A 21,853-nucleotide genomic window follows, 5' to 3' on the forward strand; every position below is an offset into this window, starting at 1 on the left:
CCCTCTCCAGGTTTCTTATAGCCCCCTTTAGGCACTGGAAGCTGCTCTAAGGTCTCCTCAGAGCCTTCTCCAGGCTGAACAAGCCCAACTCTTCCAAACTGTCTTCATAGGAGAGGATTTCCTATTTTTTTAATTAATATTATTGGGGGCTTTAAAACTTGTGTTATTGCTTTTTTTTTCTTTTTAGGATATTGTCTAATTTCCTCACCTGCTCCCCATTTGCCTGCAGTAACTGGCCATACGCCATCACTATGGCTCATGCCTGTCGCCTGTCCGCCTCCCGGCTCTGCCCCTTGCTCCTCATCGAGTAACCTGCCAGGCCTCCCGCGGGGCAGGCGGACTGCTCTCCCTCCCGGGCACTAAGACCCACAGGCCGAGGAAAGCCACGGAACCCCACACACAGCCGGGACGCTGCCGGCCCGCGGCCTCCCCTCTCCCGCCCTTGGGGCCGCCGCTGGCCGCGGCTCCGAGGCCCTCGGCCGGGGCAACAGCGGCACCTGGCGGGCGGCCGGCAGAGGCGCGGCGGCAGCGGGGAGCGGCGCGCTGCCGGACAATGGCCGCGGGTGTAGCTGTCAGCGGGCCCGGCCGGGCTGCAGAAGGAGCCCGTCCCGGGGGTCGGTCGCTGACCGACGCCTGGCGGGGGGTGTGAGGCACTGGTTTCAGTAGCCCCGGAGTCCTCGCTGTCTGCTCCGGTGTCCCCGGGGCGAGGGGTGCTCCACGTGGCGTGTTTCGGTCCCCTGGGGGTCCCACCGCGGCAGGGGAAGCCCCAGGGGATGGGATGCAGGTGCTGTGCCCAGCCGCAGGGGTCCCGCTGCATTGCCCCAAGCAGGGCTGCCCAGCTCCTTCCCACTGTGCACAACGGCCGCCCTGGGTTTTCTCTCGGCAGGAAATTCCTGACACAGAAGGACAAGGAAAGTATCTTCACCATGGACCACTTCCCTCTGTGGTACCGGCGGGCAGCTGAGCATCCCCCCGGGAGCTTCATCTACAGCATTGTCTCAGAAGATGATTCAGGTAAACCCAGCCTGAACACCAGAGGAGAGGGAAAGAGAAGGCTTTTCACATCCTGCTTCCCACACCATGTTTGCCCCAATCCCTTTATTGCTGCCTCCTGCCTAGTGGGAAACGCTGAGGCCTGCCTTTTGGCCTGCCTTTGCACCAGTAGGGAGGGCATGGCAGAGGGGGCATTGCCGAAATACTGACACAGCAGAAAGAGAAAGCTACAAGCTGCACAGAAAGCAGTCAGGGCTGCACAACATGAGGTTTGCAGGGGAGATGAAGGACACGTGGAAGTGCAGGGACGGGGTAGACCAAAGGATTTAGGCAGGTGGGAAGCAGGGGAACACATGAACCATGAGAAGAGGGTATCACAGAAGGGGTTGGGACATACAGGCATGCCTCAGAGGGAACATCAGGCATACTGCATGACAGTAACAGCTGGGACTGATGAGGGATCAGCGAGCACTTGTCAAGAAGTCTGAGTTTAGAGGGCAGCATTTTTTCTGTCACCACTTTCCATGATGGGAAGGGATGGGTTTGTTTTGGAAGATGGTGGAGGAAAAGGGAAGAAGGCTCTTCCATAGCTTCTCAGGAAGGGCTTCTTCAAAGGCTGGAAGAGAGCAGAAGAACCTGGAAGAAACAGTCAAAACAAAGCCTCATGTGAGGCTCCTACACAGAAGGCAGAAGTCCCCTCTGTACTCCTTCCTGGCCCCTAGTTCTCCATCTCTGTCACAGAGCTCAGCACTTTAGCTGCTAAAGCTTTTTGTGGCACAATGGTGGGAGGCTGGTGGGTGGGAAAGCAAGTAGCAAAGAAGAGAAAACCTGACTTGGAGGCAAGCGATGAACCAGGATGTAAAGGGAGAGCGAATGGAAAGAGAATACTTGAAACCTTCCATGAAAGCCTCTCTGCCCAGCACCCTTGTATCTCACTTAAAAGGCAACTGTGGAGAGAGGAGGAGGCGTGGCAGGACCTTTTACTCTCCTGCATGCCAAAGCGTTTGCTCTTTGGAACAGAGTGTGGGTTAGAAAACCAGACAGTGACATCATCTGGGGCTTCCTAGGACAGCCATTACCCAGGCCACAGTAATCACTGCTGGCTAAAAACTGGAGTTGTGGCTTGATGTGGCTTTCTTAGAAGTCATAGGTAATTTTCCATTAATAAAGACAAAACACAAGCAGCCGCCACTGTTTTTTGTATTATGTGGCTGTTTGTCAGAAACTTCAATCAAGTCCAGGACCCCATTCACCTGGAAACCCTGCAGGCACATTGTAAGAAGTAATATTTGACCCTGAAGACCTTGTGTTCTAAACTGTAAGGGAGATTAGGCTCTTTAGAGATGAACAGCTAGGCTTAGGAGACAGTGATCCATGAGGCCACACAGTATGCCTGGGAAGAGCCAGAAAATACTACTCAGTGCTTCTAAGACACAGTGCTGCACCATCAGAGCAGAGTCCAGGCCCTCCCTTGACATCCAAAGGAGCAGGGGTGTCCCACCATTTGACCACCCAGTTTCGTAGTAAGTTCCTGATGAATAAATGTTGAAATACCCTTTTCATGCTTTCTACATGTGCCCTCCACCCATGACAAAGGCTTTCCAGGACAGATGCACTTCTCATTACATAAGAGGGAAGAGCCAGAAGACCTCCCCATTGGGGAGGAAACCAGCAGGGAATGACTGCAGATCATCAGAATAATTTATTGAGGGCACTTCCTTCTAGTGTTCAAAAGTCCCACAGGGAAGAATACAGCAGAGAAAGCTCTGCAAGTCAGCTGTTCTCGCAGCCCATATCTCTCATGTGTTGGGTGCTTTGTTATTTTGGGTTGGTTTGTTTGTTTGTTTTGCTAGAGATGCTAAGTGTCTTTTGCTTCTTTATCTCATCCTAGGAAGAGCAAGACATTTGGGGTTCACCATAAAGGCTGAATCAGGCTCAAGTCATGTGAGCATCAGTTGCCTGGGTATTTGTTTCACAAGGGCTTTACTATATCTGACATCACAGGGCAAGTTAATCTGGCTTCAGTCTAAAAAATAATGAGAGACTCCAGGCTAAAATGTGGCAGACACTGAATTGTGCTTTGGACACACTGGGTGCCACCTAGAATGATGAAGGCAGAAACGGGAAGCAGAAACAAATGCTGGAGCTCTTGGGATTGAAAGAATCCCTGACCCATCTGTCTGAGCAAGAGATTTCCATTCAACACACAAGTGAGGAATCAGTTGCAGGCTAAATCGATCATGCTGACCTTCAGAGTGTCCCCTGGCAGTTCCAAAAGAGGTGCCCCTGCTGAAGCTAATCTAATCACTTTAAGAAAACACAGAAATTGAATCTGTCACATGGACAATTGCAGTCTGAAACAACTGCACTGACAAAGAGAAGGGAGATGAGGTTCAGTTGCTTAAACCTATCCAGCCATGCTATTTTAAGTGCCCTGTGGAAGCCAAGAGATCTGCACAGGGCTGGCAGCTGTGACACAGGACCTACAGGATGCTTAAAGCAGCAGCTAAAGGATAATCAGGAGAGCCTGGGGCATAACAGAGTTTGGGCAGAAGACTTCGTTCCTAAAATGGAGCACGCCCTGGAAAGTACCTGGAAGTGCTGTGCCTGTCTCTCCAATTTGTAGTGCGGGTCTGGCTTGGGTAGCAGAATGCAAGAGTCAATGTCAGAATTGCCTATCCCACTTCTCCTCTGTCTAAAAAGTTTAGCTAGTGCATGAAGCACAGCAGTTTTCTGGCCTAAAAGTAGCTCTACGTGCCCAAAACTGAGGAGGCCAGTCCCTTTTTATGCTGAGAGGGTGCTACTTTTATCAGGGGACCTTATCTACAAGAAGAAAAAGATCTACTCATAGCCACTTAGGTTGTTTGTGTCTTGAAAGATGCAGGCTTCTAGCTTCTTGGGTGTTTCAGGGTTGAGGCATCTGTGCACACTGTCCTGGGTGCGAAAATGTGTGAGCAAGCTGAACCTGCTTGTTTTTCTCCTCTGCGGTGATAAGCTAACCAAGCCTGCCGTATTTGTGTCTTAACAGAGGGAAGCGGCCTGCCAAAAGTGGTGACAGTGAGCACGGCTGTGTCTGTGTCTGTGGATGGGAAGATGGGTATTGCTGCAGGTAGGACATTCTGGTTTCTCTTTTTATCTTGAATGAAATGATTGCATCTTTTATTGAGAGTGGGAGCTGGGAGCTGTTTGTTAGCTTGCCACTCAAGGGAGATGATGTGAGCCACAATAGTTTGTGATGTTGAAAACTAGGCTAAAGAGAGAATACTGAAACAGGTACTGAATAGCTGATAGGCTTTTGGAAGGGAAATTGACTGAATGGAAGCTTACCATCTTCAATGCTGGTGGATTTGTGGATCGAGACTGTTTCTCTGAAACGTGAATAGGCTGAGAAGTCCATGCAGATTTTGAACTGTTTGCAGGAGACACTTTGGTTTTGGAAGAAAAGCGTGTTCATGCATCTCCGTCGTTATCTCAGCTGAAAAATAACTTTTGCTGGTGGAATGGGTTTGTTGCTAGACTTCCAGCTCAGACATATAGATTGCCAATTTATTTTTGTAGATGAGCTTTAAACCCCTTTTGGCAGACCTTCACTAGATTCTGTGTCTACTTTTGGAAAATTCATAAACCACGTTACTTCCAGCAGAACTCCAAAGCTTTTGAACCCTTACCATTTTCTGCAGCAATTGCTTCTGCCTTTACGGAAGTACAGTAAACTCAGAAGTGAAACAGAGCAGCCATTTAATGAAACATTTTTAATCAATAATGCTGGCATCGTATCCAACTTAAATGCTCTGTGTAGGAGTATTGGGTAAGAGAAGATGTATCTCAGTGGAATTTGGTTTAGAAGTGGAAGCATTGATTAAGGGAAGAAGTTGATGAACACGTAATGGAGTAATTATCACTAAACACTTGCCAAGAAGCAAAGTTACTTGTGAAATAATTGTTATACGAGTACCTAGTAGAGAGAAGGTCATACAGCAGATATCTTGAGGGAGTCAGCCATTGCTCTTCCCTAGGCTGGGTAGGATACAGCGACTGGTCTTTAGTACTACAGTAAAACTATGTCAGTTTTTCTGATGAAGCAAACATTCCTTACCTTCTAGTTTTTTAGTAAGTTCCAGCTGGGAGTGGTACTCTTAAAGTATAGAATCATAGAATAGTTAGGGCTGGAAAGGACCTCAAGATCATCTAGTTCCAACCCGCCTGCCATGAGCAGGGACACCTCACACTAAATCATGTCACTCAAAGCTCTGTCCAACCTGGACTTGAACACCACCAGGGATGGAGCATTCACAACTTCCTTGGGCAACCCATTCCAGTGCCTCACCATGCTCACAGTAAAGAACTTCTTCCTTATATCTAAAAGTATCATGTGGGCATTGAGGAAATACTTATAAGCTGAAGGAGGGGTGTTATGAAATAGCCCTTTTCACTAATAAACCACCATTTCAAGCCCAAATCCAGAAAATCATTATGAAGTCTGTCCCTGTGAAATAGAGATGGTTTCAGTAAAGCTCATGTTTGATAGGTGCTTGGGTCACAGAAAGTGCTCTCAAAGTTGATACTGGCTGATGCTGTTATAAGAATACCCAGCAGAAAATTAAATAGCAGTGAAACAGTACCAAGAGTTTCTGCAGCACTGGAGCATTTGGAGCATTTTTCTAAGCATGAAAAGCTTTTTTTTGGTTTGTTTTTGGGTGTTTTTTTTTAAGATTGTTTTTCATTATTGTTTTCATTCCGTTCCCTGACCTGTGAGTTAGAACAGAGGCACACAAGCAGTTCATCTGGCACTCGGCATAAATATAAGGAAGGAAACTTCTGAGTTGGAAGAGCTGGAGCAAGAACAAGTGGCAGGAGGATCTGCCCCTGACAGAGCCATTTCTCTTCTGTCAGCAGTGCTTTTCACAACCCCTGTGGAGATTTCCACCCACTCGGTTATGCTGAATACTGATTTGACTCTTCTGTGTGGACATGCTGTGAAGGGGCAGGATCCTCTGCAGAGGGAAGAGGAGGGCAGAGAAAGAGCAGAGGATAGGGAAAGAAATCATGTTAAAACAATAAGGCAAAAATTGTGTCATCTGTAGAAATGATCCAGAACAAACTATTTTCCTCACTGGTAACCACAGAAGTTGAGACATAGAAATGAATTCTCAGTTGCTTTTGTTCCTTAAAGGTGCCACAGTCCCTGTCAGTAGCAGGCACATTAAGCATCCTGACTGTAAGCATCTTTGCTTACTTTCACACATGGTACATATAGCTGAGTGTTCTTCATTCCCCATTTCTTATGCATTGATGAAAACTACCCACATTTCATCCAAAGAATGGCCTGCATGACAGCACCGAGGGAAATAACTTCTCCCAAAAGGTCCAAGTCCTTTGGGCCCACAGCTGTATCCCCATTCACTTCGTGGGAGTACAAGGGCTTGCCAAGGTATTTCCCATCTGCTGACTTGGGTGTAAGTTTACACCTTGGTTCAGGTGTTTTAGGGAGCAAAAAATTACTATATATTGCCTTTTCTTTGCTTCCAGTAGCAACTAGGTTAATCATCTGAATTTTTGATACCAATAGTCATTTAAAAGAAGACAAAAAGGAAATAATTATAGGTAGATAGTATAGGTCACACTACCTGTTACAATACTGTTTGATCTTGAGGATAGCAGCTTTGAGAGAAGGGTATAGGCCTGCCTTCATCTCCCCTCACACTAATATAATCAGTCCTGAGTGGCTAGGACATGATTCTAGGGTACTTCACAGCAGAGGCTGCAGCATAAATGATGCTGGGGAGTGCTGCAATACCATCCTGAGTACAGAAGAGAGGTGAAGGAAGAGGAGTGAGAGGAGACACAGCAAGAAGCAATCAGAGCAGAATGGGATGCAGATTGTTGTTATTGTTATTCTGATGGCATCAGCCCTCAGTGGGATTGATATCATGTTCATTTAGAGTTAGAATACTGTTGGTAGTTTGGTAGCACAGGTTCCCAGAAAGCCACATATCTTGGAAGGCTTGTAGTTTCTGGATAAATACAGGCACAGTTCTGTAAAAGGGGAACAACAGAGACTTTTTAAGTGCCCCTATAGAAGTGCAAGTGATATGAACTGGCCTGTCATTCTGCCACTGATTGTTACTGTCACTTGTTTGACTTGACAGTGCTTGGGGGGGAATTGGTGAGCATTCTGAAATGTTCACTATGCATGCAGTGAAAAACTCAGCTCTAGGATTTACAGCCATGCCTATGGGGAGGGAGCACCCCCAGTGCCCCCATGGGAAGAATGCCAGTGACAGGAAGCATCGAGCCCCTTTACTTCTGGCGGTTGAATGGCAGTCCCCAGCCTAGACAGAGAAAGGCAAACTGCTAAAATCAAATGTCCAGGAAGATGACACAGGCCTGATGCTGTCAGGGAGTGAGGGAGCAGTCAACTTGGATTGGAAAGCACCCACACTGGAGGGCTGAGAACAGAAATAGGGTGGGAGTACAAGAGCCTCTTCCCTCCCATTTTGGTCTGGCTTAGCTCAAAAGGGAATCCCAGAATGGGTTGGAGGGGAGTCTGAGATGCTTCTCTCACTGTTAGAGATGTTGCTCCACACAAGGATGGGTGGTGAGGCGGCCAAATTCAGGAGGCAAAAGCAGTGTCCTCTGCCCTGCCCTACCCTACCCTTTCCTTCTTTCACCCATCCCTCTCCTTCCGTTGTGGGCCACGTCCCTATATCTCTGCACAAGGGGGATGAGCAAAGGGTTCAAGGTACCTGCAGGTCTCTTGGAGGACATGGTGGAGCCAAGGCAAGGTCCGTTTGTGTGAGCTGAATTGGTGTGGTCTCTTTGGTTGGAAGCCACACAGGCAAACCTACCCCTGGCTTGGCTATACCTGTTTCTTTAAATTAATAATATCTCTTGCTATATTGTGCTTTGGCACGTCAAAGCACTATGCAAACATTAAGTAATGCCTGGATGATTAATTATAATTAATTAGAAGGCAGCTATTCTCCTGGGATGTCAGTCCAGTAGGTTTCACGCACACTAACTTTGTTGGAAATGAAAAATAAGGAATTGTGATGGCACTCTCCCCAAGCCAAGTCCTGCCCCAGATAGCACTGTCATCTGCTGCCTCCCGTGAGTCAGTAGCCTGGGGCTTTCTGGTCCTCAGGGTGCGAGGCAGAAATTACATGTAGTTGCTGACAGAAGCTTTTAGCGATTTAAAGCCCCAGTGAAACTGCTGGAATCTGCGCAGGAGTTTAGCTGTCACTTTGGGCTGTGTATGACATCTCTTTCATTGCCTGACCTTCTCACTGTTTGACTTATGTGGTGTCAGCTGGCTGCCAGTCCCAACTGGGCAGGTAGGGGTTTCTTTCCATTAAGTTTCTTGCCATGGTTGTCATGTCTTAGGGATGGGAAACAGCTGATACCAGCAAACAGTGTGGCATGCACAGTCTCCGTAATGCCCAATAAAAACCAATCTAAGTGGGCCCTTAGGAAATGCAGGTTTATTTTATACAGTACCTTTCTTCTCTGTTTGTAGTGAAAGGTACTGTTAGTTCTTATCTGCAGTGATTGGACCACGGTGAAATTGTTATCCCATGACACCAATTGCGTACAGAGATATATTTGGGAAGAGTGCTCGGCAAGCTGAATCAAGGATGAGAGAAGAGAAATATTGTCTCTGTTTTACAGAGGATGTTTGGGGACACTGAGTTATTAAGGCCAGTATTTTCAGAAGAGCTCTTTATTCACAGCAGGAGCAGAGTTTTTAAAAAGCTTAGATTTTTGTCAAAAGTATTCAAAATCAACCATTCTGAAAAATAGATAATGGGAAGTAATTTTGCCATTATACTGGTTAAAATCCAACCTCTATCAGTCCAACAGAAGCTCTTCATTTGAAAAGCGATTACTGGCCAGCTTGACATCTCTCCATCCTCTTCCTTGGTCCCCAGTTCTGGCTACCTGCTGTCTCCTACCAGTAAGCAGGGAGAGGAAGTGCAGTTAGTTGGGTTTTTCAACAGTTCTGTTGCTGTGGCAGCTTTTCAAACTAACAATTCTACATGCAATTCTGTATTCCTAAAGTTTTGTTGCTTGGGTGGATAAAATATTTCAACCTTCTCTCTAGAAAATGACAGTTGCACCTGTAGAAGCTGCTAAAATGCGTGGAGATAAGCTACAATAGCATAAGCACCTTTTATATGGAAATAGCTGCATCCAAGCTGCAGAATTAAAATGATTTCACTAGGCTGGGTCAGAAACCAGCTTATTGTTACCCATACAAAACCATAGAGCAGCTGATCTCTTGAATGTGTGCTGCAGTATTCAGAAGGAGTGCTGTCCTTTCAGTGCTAGAGGTTTGTGCCAGTGTTGACCCAGTTAGCTCTTGAGGTATCACTGGGTACCTTTATGGAAATGATGATCTCCCCAGCATCCAGTGGTAGCACAGGTAGAAATGCTATGTGTGGTTCTAATGCCATTCCCGTATGGCAATCCAAAAATGCTGATGATTTTAGTACTAAAGCAAGCCATGCCCTCTCCGCCTCTCAGAACGTCTGTCTGGAGGCTGTTATCAGTCAGCACACATTTGGCTGTACCACAGGTTGAGCCAATACTCCATGGGCCACAGTATCAACATTACACAGTGCTGTTGGTGTGCCAAAATCGGTGTCTCTTGCATCCTTCATTCATCCATCTGCCTGCCTGCCATCCATTGCATTCTACTTTGCATACCAAGCCTTGGGGGAGAGACCTGTAATCATAAAGGCTGATTTTTGGGGTGTTTCTGTGGCAGAAACAAGCTGTTATATGAACCAGATAAAAGTGAGGTGGTGGCCTTGTTTGGCACTGGCTCTGATCTTGCAAACTCTGCCATTCGCCAGTATTTGCTGTCCGTGCTGAGGCTACATGGTTCCCTGTTCAGAGTTGGTTATCCTCCAGCCAAGTCAGAGCAGGCAGAAATAGCAGGCATCTGCCTGCAAAATTCCATATAGATGTTTCCAAGCATGGACAGTAACTAGTGACAATGGGGTCAAATAAATTTATTTTATCCTCAAAAGAATGCTAAAAATAAGTATGTGAGACATTTTCGATTGCATTTTGCCCACCCTGACTGGACATCAGCAATTGCCTTTTCCTCCATGGTGTATCTGCTGTCTGCATAAGCTGTAAGATCTTCAGCATGAGGATTGTGTCTCCTCCCTGTGTGTGTGGACATTGCCTCTTGCCTTGGGATAAGCCTTTGGCTGAGGGAAAAGCAAAGAAGATAGCCAATTCTGTAGAATAAATATTTCCTTGTAGTGTCAGCTGAGTGCCAGAGTTTACACATTGCATCACTCACCAGGGAAGAAAACATCAAGTGAATCAGCCCTCCTTCCTTCAGCCCATGTGGGGAGTGCTTCACCCAGCACAGAGCAAATGCCTCCATTGTGGGTGGGTGCCTGTGCCCAGGCCTTGCCCTTGCCAGCCCTTTCAGGGAATTTCTACAATGGGGACACCAAAACAACTTGTGAGCAATAGGATTTCTCTTGTGGGGTCTGCTGAGGCATCCCTCAGGACATCTCCAGGCTAGAGCTCCAGCCCAGGAGCCTGTTCTTGCCTGTGTGTAACAGAAATCTTCTAGCCTAAGGTTATCCATCAGTGCTGCCTCTGTAGCTCCTCTGATTGCTATGGCTGTCACTCTTGAAGGGAAACGAGCCCTTGACTCTGGCTCAGGAGATACTTTCATATAGCTGGGTTTTGTAGATTGGCACCCGGCGCCTTTGCCGTGTTCCCTTTGCTTGCAAATTATTTGATATCATTTTAATTCTGAGCCGAATTAGAGCAGTGTGCGGGTTGCCATAGCAACCATTTCCTTGTGCCTTTTGGTCTGACTCATTGCAGACAATTACTCTTGCGCTCCAGGATTCACAGATGTGATAGGAGAAGAATCATGTGCTGGGCTTTCAACTTCTTTTATTTGCTTTTAATTTCTTTCCCAGCCTTTCTTGCATTAACTCCTACCTAGCCAGCATCATCAGGGACCTGTGTCTCTGCCACATGGGCCCATGGGAGCACATGGGGGCTGCAGAGTATGTGTAGATGCTCAGTGTCTGAGGGGATTTGTGCATATATGTGTATATTTGCATACACAGTTTCTCTGTGTTGTGTGGCTGTGATACCTGTCTATGTGTGTAACTAAAGGTGTGCACAGATGTGTGCAAATTACCCACACAAATTACCCACAAATTACACAAATTACCCACAGAGTAATTTATACCTACTCATGTCTGTGGTAGGGCTACACACCTACACGTGTTTTCTGTGTGTGCATGCCAGTATGTACATGAGAAATCCCTGTGGGCATGGAAGTGTACCCAGTGTGTAGGGTCTATTAGTATGCACTGAGTATTCATGGGCACTGAGAAGCAGGCCAGGACCTTCCATTTGGAGCTGTGTGAAGATCCACAGACTGCCAAGCAAGTGGCATTAACACCTCTGACCAAGTAGTGCAAACTTAAAGCTCTGTGTGAACGCAAGGCCAGCGCATTACCTTGCTCATACCTCTTGCCCTGCAACAGCCCACATCTATGCATCTGAAGTACGTGGAGTAAAGCAGTGTTGTCCATGCAAGAACCATAGCCTTAGCATAGGTATAAATGATGTCATGAGCTTCATTAAGACCTGTAGTTCAGTAGAGAAGCGAAGTCATGTGAGAAGATGCTGAAAGTGATCACAGAAGCAGTCTGTAGAGGTAGGGATGAAGGTAGTAAATATTACAGCAGAAAAGGCTACAGGAAATGTCTTGTGAGATGGTCTGGATTAAATTAACCAAGGCACAAGCAGACAAGTTTTGCAGGAAGAGAACCACAGAAACTTAGCAGATCTGAGGACAACTTCGGTCTACTTCTAGGACACATTCCTTTTACCACCAAACTCAGCCTGTTTCCTACCGAGTTCCTCTTTTCCTGCCCTACTTACCCACCTAAAGGCACAAATCTCCCCATTATAAGGCTGCTTAATGGGACTGCTACTGTGAGCTCTTTCACCTCACAAGACCTCCTTTTTCTTCTCTTGCTTTTCCTCACTGGGACACAGAAGGCCCACTCATAGGACCATAGGATAATTCTGGTTGAAAGGCGTCTCAGGAGATCTTTAGTCAACGCAGGGTCAGCTATGAGGCCAGACCAGTTTGCTTAGAGCTGTATCATATTAATAGCCTCAGAACTATTTCTTATTCCTCCCTGATGCTCTTACACTGTGCTCTCACCACCTGTACTGTGCAGAGGCTGTACTGATAGCCATTCTCTTTTTCTCTCTCTGTCCTTGTGCTGTATGAGGGCTATCAGCAAATCTTCACGGCTTGCCATGGGCTGTGGAGGTGCTGAATGCAGAGTGGTTTGCAGTGGGTATGGACCCAGTGTTGGATGGTGAGGCACAGAGGGGATGTGGGAGGAAAGGAGACAGTGGAAGGTAGTTGTCCTGCTTCTGCTGGCAGGAGAGCTTGGCTGAGAGTCCTTGTCTGGAAGCCCTGGGAAGTGCCAGGCTTTCCCTAGGCAGTTGGAAGATGGAGAAGAGATGTTGTAGGTGCAGAAGGTAGGCAAGGTGTGGGCTACATTGCTGCCCAGGGTGTGCAGAGGGGTGGTTTGCCGCTGGCTCTTGGAACTGCTTGCACAGGCAGCAGTGCAAAGTCTGGAGTGTGAGGAGAGAGAAGTTTGACTTTCAGAGACTGTGGAGCCCACATTTCTGGGAGGAGTCGGTAAATGGCAGTGCCTGATTCTGTTGCCCTCCATCTGTCTGCCACCACAAGCAACTGCTTAGGCTGCTTAAGCTTTTTCTGCAGAGAGCCTACGTGGAATGGAAAAAGAACAGACAGCAAAGAAAGAAAGCTGCGTCTTAGAGGTCAGGAAATGTAGGGATAAAGTCAGGATTGCTTACAAATCAAGCTGAGTTAAACCTTGCAAAGGAGATTAAAACAAACGGCAAAAGATTCTTCAGCTATCTGAAAAAAAAAAAGAAAAAAAGATAATGAGAAGTGGGGCCACTTCTGGGCAGTGAGGTTGAGATCAAGGAGTCTGTAGTCTAAACCAAAACCCAAGAGGACTCTGTGCCCAAGTTATCGATAAGGACAGCAATATCGTCCTTGGGGAAAGAAACAAGCTGACTACTGGGAATAAGCAGTTCAAGCTGCTTAGTGCATGGTGCTGGGCCTGGGTGCTCTCCAGCCTTGGGAGAGCTGGCATGTGGAAACACAGGCTTATAGCAATGGATTTTTTTCAACTCTTCCCGCAGTGGTGACTCTATGCAGTCTGGAAAAGTGAAAATTAAGCAGTTTAAAATTAAGGAAGGGGGAGAAATAAGCTATCAGTCTCAGACCTCTAAGCGTAACCTCTGTAATCTTTGTAGCACTTTAGAGGAGATCTTGAAGGAAAGCATAATTATTACCAAGCATTTAGGGGAAAAGGGAGTCAGGCAGTATGACTTCATCAGTGCTGGATCCTACCAGACTAAGCCAATAGCTTTCTTTCAGATGACTGTTTTCCTGGAAGGCAAAAAAAATTTCAGAGGTCTGATCTGTGTATTTCAGTAATGCACTTGATACAGTTCCACGTATGGAACTATCAGTTAAACTGGACTAGATTGGGAAAGGCAGAGGAGTTGCAAAGAGCAGGGAGGTAAAAGTCAGTCTGGGAAGATGAAAGCAGCAAGATCACTTATCAAAGTCTAGCAAAAGGTTACTTGTAGCACTCCTCCATGGTTACCCGTGGGATTAGTCTTTGCTAACATTAACCTGAGACTCTGACTCAGATAGCAACAGGTAGTGAGGAAGTGTCCTGATGATTCAACACTAGAAGGCATTGCTAGTACAGGGAAGGAGCAGGATATTGTAGAGGAAGCCTTAATTGACCTTGGCAGGAGTACCAGAAACAGAATGAATTTCAGTAGTACGACAGACAAGGTCATATGCTTGAGAACTAATATTAGAAATCTCCTCTAAGCTGGTAACCCTGTGAGATCTGGCAGAGAGCACAGCAAGCACGACTAAAGGCAGTCGTTTTCTGGGAACTGTTGGGCTCATTTTGCCAAGTCTCAATGTGATCCTCAGTGTAGGCTGTATTGCCCCCTCCCCTGATGCCCATATGAAATTCAGGGAGCCGTTGTTATCTGCTACGTTCTGTTCTGAGGCCTTTGCCAAAAGGTAGACAGGTAGACTCTGTGGCAGACATATCCGAGAAAGCTCAGAAGAAAAATGCTAAGAACTTCTGTATTAAGTGATGGTAGGATGATGGCAAGTGATAGTGTGATGCAGTTGTGGTTGAAGAAAATATTGTCCTAGAATGTACCTGGAGAGGTGTTCCCAGTGGGGATGGGGATGCATTGGTGCTCCTACAGAAAGCCCTGTGATACATCCCCTCTAGTTTGTTACAGTTTTGGCCAAAGGAATACAAGCTGAGACAGGTATAGACAGAACAAAAAGATGATGAGAGAAAAAGAAAGCCTGACTTTATGAGAGGAGCCTGGGAGAACCCAGCTTGCTTAACCACATGCAACCAGGGCTGAAGCAGATAAGATTGCTGCAATATATATGCTGTAAATGCATATTGGAGGAAACATTTATACTAAATCACATGGCTTGCATTAAAACAGTGCAGTATATATAGGCCATGAAAATGTTTAGGGTGGAAAACTAGAAGAGAGTTTCTAGCTGTTAGGGTAATGCGGCTTCAGCCAGAATCTGAGGTAAAAAGACAAATGGGTTTAAGCTGGAGTCTGAAAAGTCTGTAAGAAGGTGGTGGTGCCTTGAATAGAAAGAGATGAGACTTTGCTGGCCTGCAGTCCCTTCTCCATCATCAGGAGACAACTGAAGTTTCTTGTCTCACCACGCCATGGTGCAATTACCAGCAAGCAAGCAAGCCATGGGGCGGTCACTCAGGGCAGTCCCTGTTCACTGCAGCACTCCTTTTGGGTACAAGGCTGGTCCTTTATACCATCTAATTCACACACTCCATGATTTAATTAGGAGTGAATAAAACTACATGTGCTAATGAAGCTGAAAGCCCCAGCACAGGACCTGGGAGGCCAGAAGTTAGGACTGACCTAAACTCCTCTCCCACCCTTTGACAGCATGGTGGGTTTTCTTGGTTGATTTGGGTTTTGCAAAGCAAAGAAGAGCAAGTGGAGAAGCCCCTGCTTATGCTAACAAGCCTTTAAAAAGCAGATGGGGATGTGGGGGTTGGTGTGGTTTGTGGCAGCTGAGAAGTGACAGTTGAGGAGATCAGAGAAGGGAGAATCTGAAAAGCAGCTGGTCAGAGGCAGTCACTGAAAAGGGGATGATCAGTCACAAGAGGATGAAAATGAGGGGGAGAGAGAAGGAATTATTGGGGAATCTAAAACCTTTATGTCCAGTAGGAGAGAAGTGAAAGATAATCATATGATACCATGAGTGGATGAGAAAGAGGAGACTGCTAGAAGGGGACCATCAATTTAGTTAAAGCGCTAGATTTTTCTCTTGCCTAGAAATGCATGAGACTCTGGTTTAAAATCCTGTGAATTTATACTACTATAGAGGGGCTTATAAGTGGGATCAGAACAAGTTCCCATGATCTTGATGATAAAATTGCTTGTTAGGGTTTTGCCCTAGTGTTTCCATATCCCTTCATCTTTAAAGTAGGAGCTGTGTTCACACAGCCTAGAGAGTGTGCTCTGAGACATTGGTGGTGAGAAGTAGGAAAGGTGATATTTATTGTTGTGTGGCAATAGTCAGTATCTACAATACAGAACACAGATTTTGTTGGATGAGGAGCATACTTGTAAAAGGGGTGAAGAAAAACTGGAAATAGTGTAGCAAAAGACTAGTGTTGTTGCAGAGAGGAGGAAATGCTTAACAAGTAAAGGCTTAATGAACTCAATCTGCTTATCTTACCAAAAAGAAGACTGAGCAATTATTTTATTAGAGTATAAAGTACCTTCATAGGAGAGGTGCTGGTTACTGAATGTTTTGGGGGTTTTAATCTAGGAGAGAGAAACACAACAAAAACCTGTGGCAGGAAACCAAACACATTCAGATGAGACATTAAACATGAATGCTAATAGTATGAATAGGTATTGTAGTAAGGTACCAAGGGAAAATGAGAGGTTTCCTCTCTTGAATGTTTTTTAGATCAAAGGTAGATGCCTTTCTGAAAGATTGACCTTAGCTACATGTACACACTCACTGTTGGACTTTCTGTGGTATACCTTCTTTATTTTCTGTTTCATAAGCTAAACAGATTGAGCTGTTTAAGCCTTTCACATCAAGGCAGTTTCTGCCACCCTCAAATAATGTTTGTGGTTCTTTTCTGCACAATTTCCAAGTAGCATGCAATACACAGAAGGTCAGACGGGATGATCTAAAGTCCCTTCTGGCCTTCATACTCTCTGAATCTCTGCCTCTGTGAATTCATTAATGTTTGCAAGCTCCCAGAGAGCTGCCAAAGGCAAGCACTATAGAAATGCAAAGCATTCTTACTTTGGATATTTCCCTTGAGCTTTATGTAGAGCTGATTGAATATCATCTGTGCATATTTCCTCAAAAGAAATACCTGCATTTGTCATTCATTCGATGCCCTTTGCGAGGTGTTTTTCTGCAGCTGTTCTAACAAACAAGTTTATTACCAAGTTAGGACACAGAAAAAGCAAATGTGAAGGGCGAAACCTCAAGTTGGTACCCCGAGTGAAGAGCAGCACGTTATTGTCCTGGCCCAGAAGCTCCATGCAAGGCAGAGTTATTCTTAGCATCACACTTTGCTTTTCTCCTTGGCTTCAGGTGCCCTGCACACGACCTCTGCCTTGCTGCAGCACAGTACCACTGTGGGAAGGAGAGGTCTAGTCCCTATCAGTTACTTCTCCCCCACCCTCTAAAAGGGAGAAAAGCTGTGAGGCTACTGCCTTGTCCCCAGATTTCCAGGACTGCTACTGATGGGAGAGCTCCCCAGATGATACAGGAAATCTTTATTTACTTGCACTCCATTCATCAACTGTACTCATAAGGGAATGCTTATTCCTTTGTCTGCATTGCACAGCATTCTCAGAGGGAAGGCTTTTTGGTCCCCAGAAATCCCATGCTAGGACTTGCCCTCATCTAACCAGTGGATAGAAACTGACCTTCTGACCTGTGCTTCCAATCAGTGTCAGCAAACATCATTCAAGCAGGCACAGCAAGCTGCTGATGAACAAGATAGTGAGGAGGAATTCTATTCCATGTATTTTACATGTATTATATATACATACACATAATTACATGTTTCTATATGCAATGCAATGTGTGTGTGTAACTAGATAGGTATGAAGGGCAGATACATTTGCCAGTATCAAATAATCAAATTATAATAACCAACTTTAATTTCATTTAACCAATATAATAACCAGGCAGAAGATCACAGTCTGGTCCCAGATAATTCATGAACTGAAAAAAGCTAGAGTCATCAGATCAGTGTGTTTTTTTCTGCTCTACATTTCCAATATTATAGGAACTGCTTAGTAGTATCTGTGTGCGCTCATCTACCTACATGGCAAAATTAGATTAAACTATGTGCCATAGACACCATACTGTTAAACAATAATAGTGATTCTCTTGTGGCACATACCTTTACAGCAGAACAGATGCCTCAGCTGTTATCGGATTAAGAGTAACTGAGTTCTGCACCCAGTTTCTCTCTGAAGATCAGTCTGAGCATGACAGGGTAGCTGAGTATTACAGCGCGAGCACAGTGGCACAAGGGTTTGCTTGTGGCAGGGTTTAACATCTTTTGTGGTTCCACATGCCTCAGGATGAGCTTTTTGTCACAGGAAGAGTATGTGATGAATTGTGTATGCCTAGTGCTGAAAGTAAAGAAGTGGGGAATTTAAACTTCTTAGCTGTGTGTGATAGACCTCTCCAGTGAACAGCTGGTGGAGAGACTCTTTTAGCTCTAGGGGTGACAGCTTATGTAGTTGTGGGTGCAATAGGATTAGATAGCAATTTCCATTCATTTCAAAATAACCTTGCTCAGCAGGGTCAAGAATCTGGAGATGCAGGAACCCATAGCTCACCATTTGTTACTGTAAGCTTGATTGAACATTATGCTCTAATTAAAAAAAAAAATTAAAAAAAATGCTTTTGGAATCCAATTTGACCTGAATATAACTCCATTGGCTTCTGCGTTCTTACCCTAGGGATTAATTTGGCCCTTTCTACTTTTATGTAATGAGCTGATTGCCACAGTATCTTATCCTTGTTACACAATCACCCTTGTCTGGCTGTGTCCCTAGCGCACTCTCTGTGTGTGTGTGTGTTTCTAGATCTAGGGTCTCGCCTTGATTTGAGCGTGTATTTAGTCCTGCAGCCCCACCTCAGCTACCAGTAAGTGCTTGCCTAGGACTCACCCTGATAGAGTGTATGTATGTGTGTAGATGTGTGCACATTCATTCCAAGTTCAAACGCTGTATACACATATGTGGGAATTCAGGGGCTTTTTCATTTGGCCGGCTGTATCCCTGCAGTGTTTGCTTTTGCAGGTGGTAGGGAAGAGGGGAGGTTACCATCAGAGATCTCATTTAAACAAGAAGGAGCATAGGAAAATACATTCTTTATTATTCTTCTGTAACAACAAGCCAGAAATATAATATACCTTTAAAAATGTTCTGTCTCATGCCAAAGAAACCTCCATTCAATCATTTTAGAAAATCTTGTTGATCTCCCTCAAACAGTAACGAAAAGAAATAGGAATTACAAGTGCTATCTGTTCCCTACAAGAAATGTGCCTGCTTGTACCACAGGTGGGTGTGTGGGGAAGGGGAGCAGGGGGAGCAGAAAGTGTGTTTCTGATGGCCCTGACATCCCCTACATCACCCTGGCATGTGTTGAGCCTACCAGCCCCAGAAGACCACTTCCTGAGTGCAGGTACCTGCATGTGGCATTGATACACCAGCCTGCAGCAAAGAGTGTGTTCAGGAGGATTTCCTCCATGCCTAGACATACCTGCAGAGAACACAGGACCTCTGGTCCCCACACATTAGAGGAACTCATTGTCTCAGCTTACAGAGAGTGCTGGGTGTTGCTCTGTATCCAGCATCCCACAGGAGAGCTGAATTTCTTACCACGCTGGGTACCATGTTCCCTAGAGTGCCTCTGGAAGGTGCAGCAGCTCAGTCACATTAGGGCAGCCTGTTTTCCAGGTGTGCTAGGGAGCAGAGTAAGAGCCTGTTTACAAATAGTGGTATAAAGAGGACTTTTCCCAGTGAATCCTGTTATCCTGCTATGCATGAAAGAGGACAGGTCCTTGTTCTTTCAAGTACAGTATTTGATTTCCAGTGGGAGTCCCCATAGCAGCCAGCCTTCATGTTTCTCAGCAGCCCTCTTTTCTCCCCTATCCTGTCTTCTCCTTTCCTGGGTGGGTTTCTAAATATAGCATTTCCTTTTCTAGGGTTGAGATGAATCCAGACTTTCTGCTTTATAAATGAATTTAGAAAAAGGAAAGGATGGGCAAGGTCACCATCAGCCCCACAACACAGCATATAGAAAATAGAATTAGCAACAAAGAAAAATTGGTCAGGGCAGGAGGAGGTCATAGGGAAGGTGCAGGGAAAGAGGATTTCACCCCCCCCAACCCTTGCATTGTCCTCTGCCTCACTCCCATTAATTTTACCTCTAGTCTGTCCCCTTAAAAACTATCTCTCCTTCACTATCTTGCTCACTCACACACACACACACACACACACACACACATACATAGGTCCCATTTGTTTTGTGCAATATTTCACCATTATTTGATGCAAGTAAAATATAGATCTATAAATATACCGCTCTGACTCAAGTCCCATTTCAAGTATGATTGCGGAGTCCAGTATGGTAAAGGGAGAAGTTCCCCTGAGAGGGAGGCTGGGGAGAAGTTTGGATCCAGCAGGCAGAGTCTAGTCCTGGCTTGCTGGGAATGTGGAGCAGCAGTAACACGCATATGGAGTCTGCAGTGCACCAGTTCTGCCCTTCAGAGCGGGCTATGGTTGCAGCAGATGGGATGGTTGGAGTGGCTATACAGTGCACGGGGGAAGAGTCCTTCCTCCTCACATCTTACCAGCCCCCCTCCTCCTCTTCCCAAAAGCAGTGTGCTGGGAGTGGGGGTAGAATATGTGCGCACACTTGTGGGTGGACTGTTTCTCCCAGTCATTCTTTTAGGGCAGCCTGGTCTTCTGCTTTCAGAAGAACATTTTTCCCTGTCCCATGCATTTCTGTGTCAAAGGGAAGTCACGCTAAAACAGTTCAGAGCATCCTATTGTTTTGCCTTTGGTGGCCCTGGGTAGGCCAGGAGGGATTTTGCCACTCCAGGCTTTGATTAAAGACTTGGCACTGTGTGCCCATGGATCAGTACAAACACCTGTTTGGGACCAGGAGGGAGTGAGGAGCCAGTGTGCATCACTTCCACAGGGATCCAGCAGCCATGAGCAGGAGGGCTGTGCGATGTCCGAAGGCATCAGGATCCAGCTGGAGCACAGAAAAGAGGTGAGATGCCCTAGCAGAGTCCACCTGCAGTGCGTGGTGCTGGGCTCTGAACACAGGTTGCTAGAGAAACACCCTGCAAAGCTGGGCTGGCTGCCAGCTTGTTTCCTGATGGCAGCAGGGATCACACCATTCACAGGCACTGCGGATGCATGACCTCCGGTGTCATCTTCCTTGCTCAGGAATACCCACTGCGATGGGTTAGAGTAGGTTACCATGGCAATGTGCGCTCTCCCCTGGAGACAGCATTTTATCCCACTTCCAGTGATACAAAATGAGTCCTTATGTTGAGTTCCTTTCATGTTTTTTTTTTCCCCTCTCACTTTTTTTCATTTTTTTCCTGTCAGGTTGGAAAGAGCTAAGACTAGCAGGAGGCACTGCAATCTGAGGGCTTTAAAATCTGGTTGGGGGAAGTCACCCTACGTGACAGTGGCAGTGTGTGCAGTTGTGTGTGTGTGCACACTCATGTGCAGCGGTGGATGGCATGATGGTGAGGGGAGCATACATGGGCTGTGGTGGACCATGCAGGACCCTTCCTGGGCTCCCCCATCTGTGTCATACTGTGGTCCAAGTTTCAGCCTTCACTTCAAGACCCTCCAGAATTATGCCCCTCTCTTCAGTCACCCCAGCTGCATAACCCTACTCCATACACCATGCTTGCCTCTCTTGGATTGTGCGCCTTCTTCTTCCGCCACCTTCCCCTAGGCTCACGCTACTCCTCAACATAGTTTACACTACCGAGGCTGGTAAGCCACCTCCTCCCTTAGTCTTTCCTGATGGCCCACTTCTGCTCTACCAATCAGACATTTCCAAATGGAGGCTTCATATCCTTACGCTCTCCATTTATCACAGAAAACATAGATAACAAGAACACACCAAATTTTTTTTCATGCTGTGTACTTGTTTCCACAGACTCATGCTGTAACCTTAATAACTGTTTCTCTCCATCTTATCCTGCCCATTCCCACTGGCTCTGCATTATGGCTGAGATGTTTCTGTTAGCTCCTCAGTGGCAGGATGCATGTATTTTGTCTGAAGCAGAAGATGCTATGCACTGTTACAGTGAGAGTAAAGTGGCTGAATGTATTCATGGTTGCACACAGAGGATAGATAGATCAATATGAACACATGTGGCTCTGCATGTACAGATGGGGTACCTGGATGGCTGGAGCTGGGGCCGACTGTTTGTATGTGTTGGGATCAGAATGAGTCAGTGTGTGTGTGTGTGTGTGTGTGTGCAGAAGGACAGGTCTATATCTGTGTACCTATAGCAGATGGTATGTATGTCAGCTTGGAGATTTGGACCTGGCCAGGAGCAAAAAGAGGGCCACTGTGCTCCCAGGCAATGTGTTAGAGTGATACAGGTATCTTTTCACCTTTAAAAGTGAGAAGGGA

General features: G+C 46.1%; 1 protein-coding gene across 1 annotated transcript in view; it reads left to right on the plus strand.

Annotated features, from left to right (window-relative positions):
- CACNA2D4 (calcium voltage-gated channel auxiliary subunit alpha2delta 4) overlaps positions 1 to 21,853 on the plus strand; it is a 127,242-nt gene that overhangs the window by 56,715 nt on the left and 48,674 nt on the right. Inside the window, exons 25-26 of the mRNA XM_057428135.1 lie at positions 887 to 1,014; positions 4,022 to 4,102. Coding sequence (XP_057284118.1) covers positions 887 to 1,014; positions 4,022 to 4,102 — 209 coding nt within the window. The remainder of the gene's footprint in view (positions 1 to 886; positions 1,015 to 4,021; positions 4,103 to 21,853) is intronic.

The sequence above is a fragment of the Pezoporus wallicus genome, unplaced genomic scaffold (assembly GCF_028554395.1).
Source record: "Pezoporus wallicus isolate ANWC-B61680 ecotype Strahan unplaced genomic scaffold, APGP_CSIRO_Pwel_v1 contig_2908, whole genome shotgun sequence".
NCBI classification, from domain to species: domain Eukaryota; kingdom Metazoa; phylum Chordata; class Aves; order Psittaciformes; family Psittacidae; genus Pezoporus; species Pezoporus wallicus.